The sequence below is a fragment of the Cygnus atratus genome, chromosome 2 (assembly GCF_013377495.2).
Source record: "Cygnus atratus isolate AKBS03 ecotype Queensland, Australia chromosome 2, CAtr_DNAZoo_HiC_assembly, whole genome shotgun sequence".
Classification (NCBI taxonomy): Eukaryota; Metazoa; Chordata; class Aves; order Anseriformes; family Anatidae; genus Cygnus; species Cygnus atratus.
Window position 1 is genome coordinate 3,027,148 of NC_066363.1, and position 15,432 is coordinate 3,042,579.

Here is a 15,432-nt window from a genome sequence, read left to right on the forward strand (position 1 = left end):
ATGTATCAAGGGGCTTATAAGAAAGATGGTGAAAGACTTTTTACCATGGTGTGTAGTGACAGGATGAGGGGCAGTGGTTGTAAACTGAAGAGGGTAGATTTAGATTGGATATAAAGAAGAAATTCTTTATAATGAGGGTGGTCTGACACTAGAACAGGTTGCTCAGAGAAATTGCATGTGTCCCATCATTGGAAGTGTTCAATATCAGGTTGGACAGGGCTTTGAGCAACTAGATCTAGTGAAATATGGTGCTGGCCATGCCAAAGGGATCAGACTAAATGATCTTTAAATGTTCCTTCCAACCCAATCCATTCTCTGATTCTATAAAGGAAACCTTTTTATTATCACTTCTGCCATATGAGAACCATTCTCAGAAGTGGTAGCTGAGGAAAACAAGTTTCTTCAACATGACGTAAGCAAGAATGGGATTTAACCTTGACATCCCTTGGTTGTATACTGATGAATTTAAAGTAAATTGAGGAGTTCATATATTAGATTGCATTTTGATTCTGGCGTTGTGCAGTGCTAAGCAAATACCATGGGGGCTAGCTAGTTCAAATTCATTAGAGAAACATAGTTCTGGGTTGACACATGTTTGGAACACTAGGGAAATAAAGGTAATAAACACAGAATGTACTCACAAACATTGTTTCTCAAGCCTACCTTTGCTTTTGCTGTCAAAGTAAATTACAGCTCTCAGCTTGTTTGGACAATTTAACGTATGTCCACTTAAATCAAACAATTTTCTTAACAACTATGTGCACTGTTGTGCTGCTGGACATTGGGGAAATGTGAATTTTTCTGCAGATTTTGGAGAATGATGGTGGTACAAGTGAAAGTAGGTTTCAGGCCATCTAAACTGAAGGAGTCCTTCACTGGCACTTGATGTAATTCAGATGTTAATTTTCAGTTAATAGCACTGGAAGGAAATGCGAATAGGAAAGCCATCCTCAGCACCACAATCCAAAGACTGATGTGGGCATTTGGGAAGGGCTGTATAGAAAAGGTTCACTTTTTTAATCTGCTTCTTTACCCTCAGTTCCAGAAGTAGAGGATGGTTTTATCAACAAGGACAAAGTGCAGAAGGAGGTGAAAGCTGCACTGACACAAAATGCCACACTGAGCTGTGAGGTGGCCCAGGAGAAGACCAATGTGAAATGGTACAAGGAGGGGAAGCTGATCACCTCGAGCAAGAAGTTCAAGGTGGAGTCGGAGGGCAAATCTCGTCGGCTGGTGGTGAATCAGGTGGAGAAGAAAGATGCTGGGGAGTACACCTGCGAGGCTGCTGGCCAGAAAATGAACTTCAAGATTCATGTTACAGGTAAGAGAAGACACTTTGGTCCATCCTTCCTATTTCTAGGATATTTAGAAAAATGATTATTATTTTCTAAGAGTTTTTCCAATTATGCTTCAAACGTTTCAAGTTTACTTTTTATTCAAGTATGCTTTTTTTTTTTTCAAGTTTTTCCTATTATGCTTATTCCTTCAGGGGAGGTTTAGGTTGGATATTAGGAGATATTAGGATAAATTTCTTCACTGAAAGGGTTTTGCAGCATTGGAACAGGCTGCGCAGGGAAGTGGTTGGGTCACCATCCCTGGAGGTCTTCAAGAAACGTGTTGACGTAGAACTTAGTAGCATGGTTTAGTGGTGGACTTTAGTACTAGGTTAGAGGTTGGACTAGATGATCTCAGAGGTCTTTTCCAACCTGAATGATTTTATGATTCTGTGATAAATGACAGCTTGGGGGAGAAAGTGGCATGGAGTGTCATTCAGGATGCATTGCCCTTCTGGGGCTCCAGAGTGGGAGAATGGACTCAGTTTTCTGACATAGTCTGCCTACTGCTCCTCTTGCAAGTAGCCTGACTAAGATGCCTCCTGAAGAACAAGAGTATTTCACCATTTGGATGCAATAATGTGAGATGGGCTAGGCTTTTCTAAAGGTCACAAGGGAAGTAATGACACAGTCTTGAACATGGATGTCCTGGTCAAGCACGCTTCACGCTGAACAAAATGACCTGGTGCTGATCGGACAGCAGAGGCAGCTGTTGGGAATGAGAGAAATCAACAAATGGGGCTCTGACACAGCATGGTGCAATTTCTGCCACTAGGAATTCATCACTTTGCACTCAACTTCAACCAAAATATTTTCTGCCTTAACTGGGGCCTGCAATAGAGTGATGATGATCCATCAGGTGATCTCCTAGCTTGCTGCACAGAGACACTAATCTTTGTGTTATTTGTCATGAAGCAACTAAAAGCTTCTTTGAAAAAACTAAACAACAAAGCAAGCAAACAACAAGAACAAAAAACCACCCACCCCCCATGGAACAGTTTGCATGCTCTTCCAGCAGCTTTAGATGTGTACTGTCAAGTCAAAGAGATTGTTTCCAGCATTCTCTGTAAGCCCTAAGGGGACCAGGCAACTTCATATTTTGTAGATGCTGAATCTTTCTCTCTTTTCAGAGCCAGAAGCTGTATTTACAAACAAGGAGAAGGTGCAGAAGGAGGTGAAAGCTGCTCTAACAGAAAATGCCACACTGAGCTGCGAGGTGGCCCAGGAGAAGACTGATGTGAAATGGTACAAGGAGGGGAAGCTGATCACCTCGAGCAAGAAGTTCAAGGTGGAGTCGGAGGGCAAATCTCGTCGGCTGGTGGTGAATCAGGTGGAGAAGAAAGATGCTGGGGAGTACACCTGCGAGGCTGCTGGCCAGAAACTGACCTTCAAGATTGATGTCACAGGTAAGAGAGACGTTGTCTGAATTATAGTGGAGGATAATAAAGTAAAAAATATAGTAATTATCACAGAGTGGTCCAGTTGCAATGGACTCTGTTCAGGGTTCACCTGTACCTGATTTTCTTGTGACCAATTGCCTGGATTTGTAAGAACTGAAATGTTTGGCTTTAGCTCGGCACAAAGGGCTATCTCATTCTTTGTCTGTCTTCCCTAGTTTCCACATTACAATTTGCTTACACAGAAGGGTAGATATTGTCTAGTGAAGGCAACTAGTTTTGTTATAAGTCGCATCCTAAATATTTACCAGCCTGTGCACATAAATCTGTAAGATGACTTCATTTTAATCCCTCTGTAAATGTTTTCTTCCTTTTCTTCACTCAGAGCCCAAACCTGCATTTATAAACCAGGAAAAGGTACAGAAGGAGGTGAATGCTGTCCTGACTGAAAGCGCCGTTCTCAGCTGTGAGGTAGCACAGGATGCAACTGAAGTAAAATGGTACAAGGATGGAAGACTCCTTGTTTCCTCTAGAAAGTTCAAAATAGAAACTGTGGGTAAAACCCGGCGTCTGGTTGTAGAGCAGCTGGAAAAGAAAGATGCTGGAGAATACGTCTGTGAGGCTGCTGGCCAGAAGCTGACCTTCAAGTTGGAACCAACTGGTGAGTGTTCACTTTGGAGGCACTAAGCAGCATTCTGTGTGGCTTAGAGGAAGACTGGATGTTATCTACCCACCCAGTGGCCATGGTGCAGCCATGATTTCCCCTGGAACAACATCATTGAACCACATCATACATGAAATTGTCCTGTTTAACGTAGCAGTGAAGTGGAAAATCTGTCTGAAGACTATTTTTGGCTAAGGAAATGCTATATCTTTTTTTGTTTATCTTCTTTGCACATCTCATCACCTGATCTTTTTCAATGGTAGGGAGCTGAAAGTAGAAGTGGGAAATTCTGAAGAGCAGAAATAGAGCTGGGGAGAAAGGAAACTAAGAAAAGATTTTCTGCTGCTGTGTGTGTCCCAGAACTGCCCAGTTCTGTGGCAAAGCATTGTACAAGGTAGAGAATAAGCCAAGAGAAAGGGAGTAAACAGAAAAGAGAATAGACCATAAATTCAGATTTAGCATATTAATACTTCTTAATTAGATTTAGAATCCTAGAAATGGGAGAACAAAAATTATACAGGTCATTTTATCTCTAAGAAACAAGTTTTTATAGGTAGCGGGATGTGTATTTTCATTTTCTTTCCTTTGCTTCTGTTCTAAGCAGAAGCTCTGGGTTACCTGGCAGGTGATTTTCTTTCTTCCCACTCACCAAAAGATGATAGCAGCCACAAAGATTCAGCCATATTCCCTGTGTTATTAGAGATTATTATTATATATTATATATATTATTATTATTATAAATTGAAAATTGCTGTGTTTAAAGATTTGAGAATTAAATTATTAGTTTTTCTATTTTAATGTCTTTCCTAGAACCAGAGGCTAAATTTGAAAATAAAGTTATCCAGAAGGAGCCCCTCATTGTTCAAGAACATGAAAGCATCACTTTGACTACTTCAGTAACGCCTGAAACTGCTATAGTGAAGTGGCTCAAAGATGGAGCAGAAATCAAGGCGAACAAGAAGTATGAGATCAAGAGCGAGGGGGCATCCAGGACTCTGACAGTGAACCTGGCAGAGAGCACAGACACTGCTGTGTACACTTGCAAGACAAAAAGTGACAAGCAGGAATTCAAAGTACAGGTGAAAGGTGAGCAGATAGCAGCCTGCAAGTTGTGTCCCTTCCTAACAGTTGCGTTCCTCATATGGGAAGATAAGGTGAAGATCATGAACTTCTCTCAAAAACTGTTCCAACCTCTAGACTTGAATTGCTTTTGCAGCTACTGCAGCTTCCCCAGCATGGGCCAGCAAAGTCCTTCCTGCCTTCAAAGACCCAATTTTCATCCTTCAGTAGCCTCTTGGGCAACAAGGACACCTAAGATGGCTGCTTTTCCTGGTGTTTGCTCTCCAACGTTATCACACCATTTCTGTCTCCTCCTATTCCAGTGGTTAGGGCACGGGCAGAGCCTTAGCTCTTCCTGACTGCTCACCAGTGTGTCAAAGCTGATGAGTAGTTTTAATGTGTAGTCAGGCAAATTAGGCTCTGATGTTTAGAACAAACAAACAATCAAAACCAAAACAACAAAAAAAAAACCCACAACCAATCAAACAGCAAAACAACAAAAATACCCACTGTGGTCTCATCAAGTAAAATATTAGAAAGAAAGAAAGGCACAACACAAACACAAACATGTTTTAAGGCACAGTTCTTACTTTTCAGAGTGATAATGATAATATAATTTAATGTAAATGGGATCTCCACCTTCTATCTTTTTTTTTTTTTTAAGTTGGCTAGAATGAGTTTCGTAGAACAGATTTCTTAACTTTTCCTTTCTTGCCATTTTTTCTTTCCTCTGCACCTCAGAAATCCCAGTGAAGTTTGCCAAAAAGCTTGAAGCTGTTAATGCTGAGATTGGAGGCAGCGTGTCTTTGACCTGTGAAGTGAGCCATGCCAAAGGGAAGGTGGTGTGGCGCAGGAATGGAGTTGAGATCAGGCCCAGCAAACGTTTCCAGATTCACGAGGAGGGTGTCAAACGAACCCTGACAATAACAGGGATCCGGGCTGAGGATGAGGGAGAGTACTTCTGTGAGTCCAGAGATGACAAGAGCAGCATTACCATCACCCCCAAAGGTAAGTCTCTAGAACTGAATGGTGACAATGTGGAAAGAACCTTGGCTTTCCTCCTCAGCTGTTACAATCCTACAAAGCCAACTTTATTCCTGTGTTTATGCTGTTCCCTCTGTTAAAAACAAAGTACAAAACTCCACTTTTTCTCTGAATGTCTGTGGAACCTCTGCTTGTGAAGAACATCATTGCTGAGCTCAGGTCTCTTAGTATGTGGGCAAATCAACCTTTATATTGCATTTGAGTCTGGAATTAAGTATCCCATATCTAAGACAGGATTTTTCCCCTCTTTGTTTGCCTCTTTCTTCTGGCATCTTTATACATAAAACCTACTCAGAGATGGGAAATATGATGGTCCATTATTTATTACTGTAAGTAATGAAATTTGATGCTTCTAATGAAATCATTGAATCTATTGGCTCTTTGAAGGTGCTTATGCCATGCCTCAGAGACATGCTCCTAAACGTTTTCTTCCTATCCATCAGCTCCCAGAGTGGTGAAATTTGTTACGAGTCTCAACAGTGTGGTCTCTGAGGAAGGAAAAGAGGCTGTGTTCAAGTGCACCGTTTCTCCCAGTGATGCTGTAGTCACGTGGCTCAGGAATGGTGTCAAGATTGAAGCCAGCAAGAAGTATGTGATCTCACAGAAGGACACCAACCACAGTCTCACGATCACTGATCTGACACTGGAAGATGCAGCTGAAATCTCTGCCAATGCGGAGGGTGTAGAAAGCACAGCCAATCTCAGAGTCCGAGGTAAGAGGCAATAATGCACCTTTGACGGGCTGTCCCTGATGCTGTGGCCTGTGGGTTTCACATGGCCTTCCCTCTGATTATGGTAGCAGTAGGGGATTTCTGCTTTTGCTTCATTAAATAGGAATGTCCAGAATGCATTGGGGCTAGGGATAAATAAGACAACATTTTAATACTTTCTGAAAATATGTTTTCTGGATCCTCTACATTCTTACTATTATTACTTCTCCTTTATCAGAGGCCTCAATCTCCTTCAAGAAGAAACTGGAGGCCAGAACTGTTGAAGAGAAGGATACAGTGACCTTGGAGGTAGAACTGACCAAGCCTGCAGAGGTGAAGTGGATGAGGAACAGCATCGTATTGAAGCCCAGTGAAAAAATAGAGATCAAAACTGAGGGAACAAAGCACATCTTGGTGGTTAAGGACATCTCCTTTGCAGACAGGGGCTTTTACTGCTGTGAGAGTCCTGATGACAAGACACAAGCCAAGATCAACGTGGAAAGTAAGTTGAATGATTGCCAGGTCCGTAAATACCCTGGACAGGATTTGGATGTGGATTCTAGTCTCTTCCATTATCATAATGGCCACTGCCACCAATCCTGACATGGGGACACAGCTGTGTGCTTGGCCACCAGTCAAACTCCTGAGATAATGTGGAAGAGAGGGCAGTAAGCAGAATGTGGATGGCTGGTTCCTGTTGCCTTCATCTCATCCCACGAGCTTTCAGTCATGCTGTTGACTATTAAACCTCTTAGCTGATTCTTCCTCTTCTGAAACTTCTCACTCCCTGGTACACTCTGTTTTTTCATTTGTATGGCTTTTAGCCTTTGTTCACCCATCCATTGCCCTAACTCTTCTCTATAAAGCACCTCTTTCAGAACAACTCTTTATATTCAGTCAGGGTTAAAAAAAAAACAACACGAGAGTAAATCTTCTATCTGTGGGTGCTACCCTTTCAAGTAAGCTAATGGTATCTCAGCTGTAGCCCTGTACTTCTGTCCTTTTTCCTGCATCCTTTTGTCATGATTGTTACAGGATAGATGAAGATAGAATTTAAGCACTTAAGGACTACCTAATCTTGTCTGCAAAGCCCCTGCCACCAATTGGTGCTGTGTAGGTCATAAATAATAGGTAAGGAAGGACTTGATAACAGACTTCAAGTACATAAAAGGCTGTTATAAAGTGGAAGGGAACAATCTGTTCTCCATGTGGAAATAATGGACTTCAGTTGCAATGAGGAAGATCCAGGTTATACAATAAAAAAGCTTTTTAATAGTTGGATGACTGAATAGGTCATCTGGAGAGGTCTTGAGGCCTCCGTCACAGGTTTAAGAAAAAGTTAGTGAAATACCTGTCTGAGATGACATAAAGAGCTGAGCGTGTCCTGAAGCAGTGGAGAAGGGCTAGATGATTTTTCTGGGTATTTCCAGCCCTACAGTTTTGTGATCTTCTGATGGTGTGAGTACATACCTTTATACAAGATAAACCAGTTGATTTAATGTTCAGATTTTTCTTTTACAGCTTTCAGCAGTACTGAAAGTGCTGGGTCTCACTCCTCTCTCCCAGCTGCTGTTGTGCAGCTTTTTTTTTTTGCTTTTTTTTTTTTTTCCTCTTTCTTAACTCTGCTCTCACAGATGCACAAACAACATCACTTATTGGTTCGGCTGTGGCCAGCGGCATGGCCCTTTGGAGCTGGCTGATACCGGCCCTTATCTAACATGAGGCAGCTGCTGGATTCTTCTCACAGAGACCACCCCTGCAGCCCCCACTACCAAAACCTTGCCACATAAACCCAATACATCATTCTAGGATTTTGTGCATATTATTAACACTAACATCATGAAAAATTTCATCAGTAATTCTCCCAACATATATATATATATTTTTCTCCATTTTTCTGATTGGAAAGGTTTAGGCTTGGAAATAGGTTGGGCATGGTGAAATCAGTAGCAACAACCCCACTGATTCTCATTTTTTTGAGGCTCTAATTTTTAACTTTATCCTTCCCTTCATGATTCTGTGCAGCTGCATGTGCCTGTAGCTAAATGTTGGATTTCCACCCTGTCACTCTCCAAGTTAGTCTACTTCAAATCTCCCTGCCAATACAGATGTGTTTTTTTCTGCCCCTTCTATGAGGCAGCAGCTCGAGAGGGCAAAATGAGGGCTAGGGTTGTTTGCCTAAGAGCAGAGTGGGAATCAAAGGTATCAAAAATTGATGACAAATTGTCAAGCAGGGTTTGTCAAATCACTTTCATGCACTGTTAGGACAGCTTCATCTTCAAAATCTTCCTGGCTGACAGTTGTCAAAACCCATTTCTTTAGTGTCACAAAATGTGGTGGTTATCACTTCTATAGGATGTTGCTCGTCTTTTTTCCAAAATGAATAGCTCTAGGAAAAACAAACAAACAAAACCCACAGACATTAGACCAGCACCTATTACATTAATCTTGGATCCATTCAGCCTAAATCTAAATCTAATCCTCCTTCAGCTCCTTCTGTGTACAGAGAACCAAAAAAAAGAAAAAAAAAAAAAAAAAGGACTTTAAAGACTTTAAGGAGTGTTTTAATAAATAAATGTTTTAAGTTGTAGATGTACTGAATTACCTTCTGGAGTGTCTTTCTGAATATTCAAGTAACCACAGGTGACTACAGTCCTGATTTAGATCTAGATTCAGGTTGACTGTCTCAGTTAAATTGGATGAGCTGGCTCCACAGAAGGTAGGGAAATACAGTACTTCCCTGGTCACCATGTGTTGGAAGAATGCAGGGCAGTGTGGGGCAGTTTGCTGCGCCATCCTCTTTTACATGTTGTACACCAAGGCGTGTTTTTCAAACTCTGGCTGAGTCAGTTACCCTCCAGCAAGATGTTTCAGCACAGTTGGTTGTAGCTTCAGTTGCATGAGTTTTTTAGACACTGGCTGTTATAGCCAAGTGTTAAAAAAAAAAATGATAGAAAAATGTTTATACAGGAAAAAAATGGCTAGTCCTGATAGCTACCAACAGTGTTTTATAGTTTTGTGCAAGGTGCCTCATGCAAGCTTGCGTGACTCTGGTTTAAAACCTTCCTGTTCTGATGGAGGGAGTGAATGCTGGTACCAGATAATTACTGGGTGTGTGCTTTGCAGATACCCAGTTGCACTCTCATCACTTAGAGACACTGTAAAAAAAGATAGCTTCTCTGTTGATGAACTGAGATCATTTCATTAAGTGGCTGAAACTCAAGGTGATCCAAGATGATCAAAACTGGAAATCAGCTCATTGTAGGGAATTCTTTTCGCGTGTGATCACAGAATCACAGAATTGTAGGGGTTGGAAGGGACCTCGAGAGATCATCGAGTCCACCCCCCCTGCCAAAGCAGGTTCCTTAGAGCAGGTTGCACAGGTAGGCGTCCAGACGGGCCTTGACTGTCTCCAGAGAAGGAGACTCCACAACCTCCCTGGGCAGCCTGTTCCAGTGCTCCATCACCCTCACCGGGAAGAAGTTCTTTGGCATGTTGGTGCAGAACTTCCTGTGCTCTATCTTGTGGCCATTACCCCTTGTCCTGTCCCCACAAACCACTGAAAAGAGGTTGGCCAAATCCCTCTGTCTCCCACACCTCAGGTATTTATACACATTGATGAGATCCCCTCTCAGCCTTCTTTTCTCCAGGCTGAACAGACCCAGGTCTCTCAGCCTTTCCTCATAGGGAAGATGCTCCAGGCCCTGTATCATCTTTGTGGCCCTCCACTGGACTCTTTCCAGGGGACCCCTGTCTTTTTTGTACCGGGGAGCCCAGAACTGGGCACAGTAAAATTCACAGTATTCATATTTTGCAGCTCATGGAACTGAAGGAGAGTAAGACGCAGACCTTAAGCACACACGCCAAGCCACATGTGTGTGCTATCATGTCAAACCACTGCAAAGAACTCCTCATGGCCAATAAAGCCATGAGACTCTCCCAATCATCCAAGCCTTAGTTATGAGGTGCAGCAGGAATGAGGCAGTGTACAGGAATCTCACTTGACTGTAGGGATTCCACATCCAAGTCCTGCAGCTGACATGGGAGTGGGCGCTCACACTGCTTTATGGCAGAAGCAAGACCTTGAAAGTGGAAGTCTAAAATTACGCTCCGTCTTTTGGCGTTTAAGCAAATGTCTTCTTTTTAGTTAAATATATCATTTAGAGCTCATATTGAGGTCAGCAGATATTCTTTAAATGCTCACAGTCTAGGAAAATGAGCTACTATTATTTGGTGCTGACCTTTAGGCTAAGAAGCCTGATTTTAGAGGAGTGTGGGGCTTTTCTTGTTTTTTTGTTTGCGTTTTCTTTTTTTAAACACCAAGCTGGACTGATACTGTCTGGCTTGAAAGTGCTTTTAGAGCAAGGCAAAAAAGGAATAAGAACGCAAAAATCTATGGATTTACTCCAGTATAAAAGATGCTTAACCAAAAGATCAGTGTCTGTTCCGATCTTAAGATGCCAGCAGATCCTAAAACCAACTGAGCTGCTCAAACCAATGTCCTATTGGCCTGAATATTTTATTTTGATAAATAAAACATCTCCAGGAGGAGATATTTGAGGAAGACTTAAATAAAAATAACTCCTGAGTAAAGTGATCCTCCTTTTGATACGCCTCTAAGTTTTCATCAGGGAAAAACATAATTAGGTCAATTAATTATAGCAGAAGTTATCCTAAGAACATGGATATAAAATTTCAAATCTCTTGACATGAACTATTGTCTATTAAAATAAATCCTGTAGAAGTTCTGCCATTCCCCAGCTGTTTGCTGCTTTATGATGAGAAGGCCTTTGTAAAAGTAATTTTTTTTCCAGTCCTGTGTACAGTACAAGGTGAGGATATATCTAGAGGGCAATTTACTGAGTTAAAAATTGCTATACTATTTAGTTGATTTCTGGTCTAGACAGTGGGTGATTGTGGGGGGAACTGGCTAGAAAAAGGGCCCTGCAGTGTTTGTGGGACCTATTTTTCTCAGCTGAAAGCATCCATTTAAGAAGAGCAGCCATACTAGCAGTATGGTCAGGGTCAGATATTTTATTTTTGTTTTTTTTTGCAAAGGTGGTTCTTTAATTGGCAAATGCTGTACCCGTGTGAGGAAGCAATATATTTTGGAAGTCCTGATGCAATTTCTCAGCTGTTGCTGTGAGATCTCCAACTTGTCCATGTTGTTTTTCAGTGAGGCAGATCAAGCTGGTGAAAGGCCTTCAGCCCCTCGAAGTCTCTGAGAAAGGGACTGTCACCTTTGAGGTGGAGGTGTCCCATGAGGATGTGGAAGGGACCTGGCAGAAGGACGGCGTTCGGCTGAAGCCTGCCCTGAATATCAGTATGGGCGTCCAGGGGAAGAAGCATTCACTGACACTTTCTTCTGTGACTCTTGAAGATGCAGGACTCATCTCCTTCAAAGCAGATGGCATTCATTCATCAGGGAGGCTCACTGTGACAGGTACACTGACCCCAAAGTTTGAGGCGCTGTTTGGTGTGGCACGTGGTTATTTGCTCCTGTCCCCAGAGAGTAAGCCTTTAAGAGGGCAACAAGCTTTCTTCATCAGGAACATTCCCCTCAAATATCAACAGGATTATTGTAACATCATTGTCCCTAGTACATGTAATGATAATGTGTTCAAAACAATAGTATTTGGGGGTTTGTTTTCACTTAGAAGTTAAATTAAACATGGAAAACAGGCACAAGGCTCTGCCTATCCATTCTTCCTTGTGCCAGATGTTTCTAGAGACCTCATTCCCTACTAACTGGACATCCTTTTGTATTTGTCTCTCTCTCTTTTTTTTTTTTTTCTTTCTAGAATTGCCTGTGAAAATCAGCAAACCGTTGGTAGATGCTAGTGTAACTCAGAAGGACAAGGTCACATTTGAGTGTGAGCTGTCCAGGCCCAACGTGGATGTTAAGTGGTTCAAGGTACAGCATGTGATGGGCAGTGGTATTTTCATTTCTGATTTCTCTGGAAATGAGAGCCTTTAATTTCACTTCCGAGGGATGTAAGCTTTTGCTCTACAGGTCTCAGCATTGCTCTCTTGCCTTTATGTTCATTTATTTGCCCAGTTCATCACTCCTTGTTATTTGCCAGATACATTAATTAGTTTGAATTTTCTCTTGCATTTTAAGTGAATGTCTGAGCTTTTTTTGCACAGAATGTGAGCACTGTTATTGATAGGAGTGCAGTCTTTTGCTTCAGTTCATACCTAGCAGTTCTCACACAGGATTTGTAGCCTCATTGGGAACTATGGTTTAAAGTGAGACCTCAGTTCCCTTTGTACATGATAGCCTAGGGATGAGCTCAGACACTTCATGTACCTTCCTTGGGGTTCATCTGATTCTTCCCTTAGATGGGGATAACATCATTTCTTCAAGCTAATGTCCAAATGGGTTTACTGCCAATCCTGTACAGTGCCTTAAGCCTGCAAATAGCTGTCACAGGTCGGCCAAAATTCGTGCATGTTCTTCAGCCATTCCTACATGTTGACAACTTTGTGCTGTGCTTAAGTTTCAGCATATGTTCCAGTAAGCACAGATCCATTAAGTCCAGTGAGACAGGTGAATTAAGCATAGATCAGAATGCTCCTTTTGCTCAGTGCAGATAAAGAATTGCTGACGGTGATCTGATTTGGCCTTTTCCCTTCTAGGATGGGAAGGAGCTGCAGCAAAGTAAAAAAGTGGGGATTGTTTCCCAAGGAAATAAGAGAAGTCTCATTATTCACAAGTGTGAATATGAAGACCAGGGAACCTACATGTGTAAAGCAGCTGAAGACAAGACATCAGCTACCCTAAAGGTTCATGGTATGTTCAACTGAAAGAGGAAATAACCCCTACTGCAGTATTTTACTCCACAGTAAGAAATGCTTCACGGACAGTTTGTGCATTTCCCAGTTACTATTTTGGATACCTTTCTCTTCTTAGTGAAAAAATACTGGCAGAGCTGTTGTGTTCTTGTTCTATCCTTAGAGGAGTTATTTTTGGAAGAAGTGCTAACTTATTTTTCCATTTATTAGAAGTCATTTCTGTTCTGTGGAATTTACATGGTGTTTCTGAATGGGCAAGTTAGCAGATACTGGACAGTCTGGCACAAAGCAGGGCATCAGTGGCTGACACACACATGGTTTGGTTTAGCTTCTGCCATTGTCATAGAGGGACTTTGCCTGAACCAGACAAGCCCTGGGAATGATCTCAAGATTTGCCATACTTTTTATGTAGTAAATGCTAAGGAAAGTGTAAAGATTTCTGACTGCATTTCTTCTTCATACTCAAGACAGATTTTCCCTCCATATGTCGCACTGGATAAGCACCAGATGTATTTTGTCACCAGGCTCTGAAGCACCAGATCATAAGTGCTGAAGGCCAGTTACTGAACAGACAGGTCTGCTGTGCCCTGGCAGATTTGTTTTCCAAAGGGACATCTTAAAAGACAAATCAGCTTTTTCTTATTTCTTACTAGTTGCTGTCCTCATGTGGCCACTTGGGTTCAGCATTAGCAATTTCTTCATAAACATCTGTCCTGTTCCATAGCTCTGCTGAACTCCCCTTTTCTCCCTGACCTTGTGACTGGGATGGGTCGATTTATATCTGAACTTGTTCCTGGGGCTAATCCAGGATGTATCAAGACCTGTCCTTTCAAAATGAAAGGGCTGCAGTAGCACAGAAATATGGATCAGTTCTGACATAAACAAGTGCAGATCTATGGAGTTAAAGGGGATTATGCCAAGTTCAAGGGATTCTTAAACAAAGGTACCCCCTAGGTAAAACACGGCTGATACAGTCTGGGCACACAAGCAAAGAAATGAGAGAGGGGTATGCAGAGAAGCATAAGAATGAGACAGGTTTATAGTGACACGAGATTGTAGGGGTGTGTCTAGTTTTCCTTGGCAGATTTTTCTTCCATTAATATGTTTAGACAGGTTTTAAAAGACATTAAAGTTCTGGCTTCCATAAAATCCAGTTGCAGTGAGCTCCACTGCCATTAGTAATTCTATCTGTGGGTTCAAGTGCAAAATGTATTTGCTGTATTGAAGAAAGATACCATCCATGAAGGGAAGGTGGTTTAGAATAAAATGCCATCTCATTTTTTTTTCCATGCAAGTATGCATAAGGTAAAGACGCTGTACTCAGCTATGTAGAAACCCCAATAAATATTTGTCTCTATGATTTCACAGCCCGAGATATCAAGATTGTTAAACCACTGGAAGATGTGGAAGTGAATGAATATGAGAGTGCATCTTTCGTCTGTGAGATTTCACACGATGAGGTCCAAACCCAGTGGTACAAAGATGACAGCAAGCTGAAGGCTGATGACAATATTAGAATGCGTCAAGATGGTAGGAATTCAAATGGGAATCTTATCCTTGAGTGGGGGGGTGGGTTGGGAGAATAAGCAGAATGGTCTGACCTCTGAACTCAAGTTAAGACGGTTCAGCAGAGAGCTCCCCTTTTGTTTTGGGGCTGCAGTTAGGCTGGGGCAATGACATGGTGGGAACTTTAGTGTGCCAAATCTGGTGTTATGCCACCATCCCATGCTGCCAGCAGCAGGTAGGAAATCAATGCAATTTGTTCCAAAGAGGCAGTAAAAAGGGCAGTCAGTTAATCTCTAAAGGAGTTTGTGTCTGACAGTGGGTGGGATCCTTCTGTTTCAACTAATTTTCTGATGATGGGAGCTGCATTCAGTCCGTCCTTGGAGAAGCTGTGTTTAGGTTACGCTTTGTTACAGGGATGTGGATGTAGGGGAATGGTCAGCTTTGCTGCCACAAGAACAGGTAGTAATGCTCTGAAACCAGACAGGTGGTGCTGACCTGGCAATGTGCTTTGGAGAGTGAAGCTGTTTGCTCACAGGCAGCTGTGTGTGGTTGTGTGTCTGTTCTCAGGAAAGACCTATTCGCTGACTTACACGCGTGTCCAAGTCAAAGATGCAGCAGAGATCAAATTTGTCGCTGAAAAGGCAGAATCTCATGCCCAGCTTAGAGTGAAAGGTAATTACACTTTTGATACCAATACCGCTTAAATTGTCTCCTGTTATAAATCAACCAATTTCCCTTACTTTTAACGTGAAGAAAGTTAAACAGCACTTAAAGCTTTCACAAAAATAAAAACTTCTACCAACCTTTGTGCAGGTGAAATATCCATGTCACTGTTGGGGATTTACTTTTGCTAAGTCAATTCATTTTCTCACAAGGTTGATTTCCTACTTTAGACATTGAGTTTCATGTTTGGACTGTGAGGG

At 42.0% G+C, this 15,432-nt stretch overlaps 1 protein-coding gene across 1 annotated transcript in view; it reads left to right on the top strand.

The window, feature by feature from the left end:
* OBSCN (obscurin, cytoskeletal calmodulin and titin-interacting RhoGEF) overlaps window positions 1–15,432 on the top strand; it is a 151,217-nt gene that overhangs the window by 41,098 nt on the left and 94,687 nt on the right. Inside the window, 11 exon segments of the mRNA XM_050709295.1 lie at window positions 1,046–1,321; window positions 2,465–2,740; window positions 3,117–3,392; window positions 4,206–4,481; window positions 5,196–5,462; window positions 5,942–6,211; window positions 6,447–6,710; window positions 11,385–11,651; window positions 12,010–12,122; window positions 12,848–13,001; window positions 15,077–15,181. Of these exon segments, the coding sequence (XP_050565252.1) occupies window positions 1,046–1,321; window positions 2,465–2,740; window positions 3,117–3,392; window positions 4,206–4,481; window positions 5,196–5,462; window positions 5,942–6,211; window positions 6,447–6,710; window positions 11,385–11,651; window positions 12,010–12,122; window positions 12,848–13,001; window positions 15,077–15,181 (2,544 nt within the window).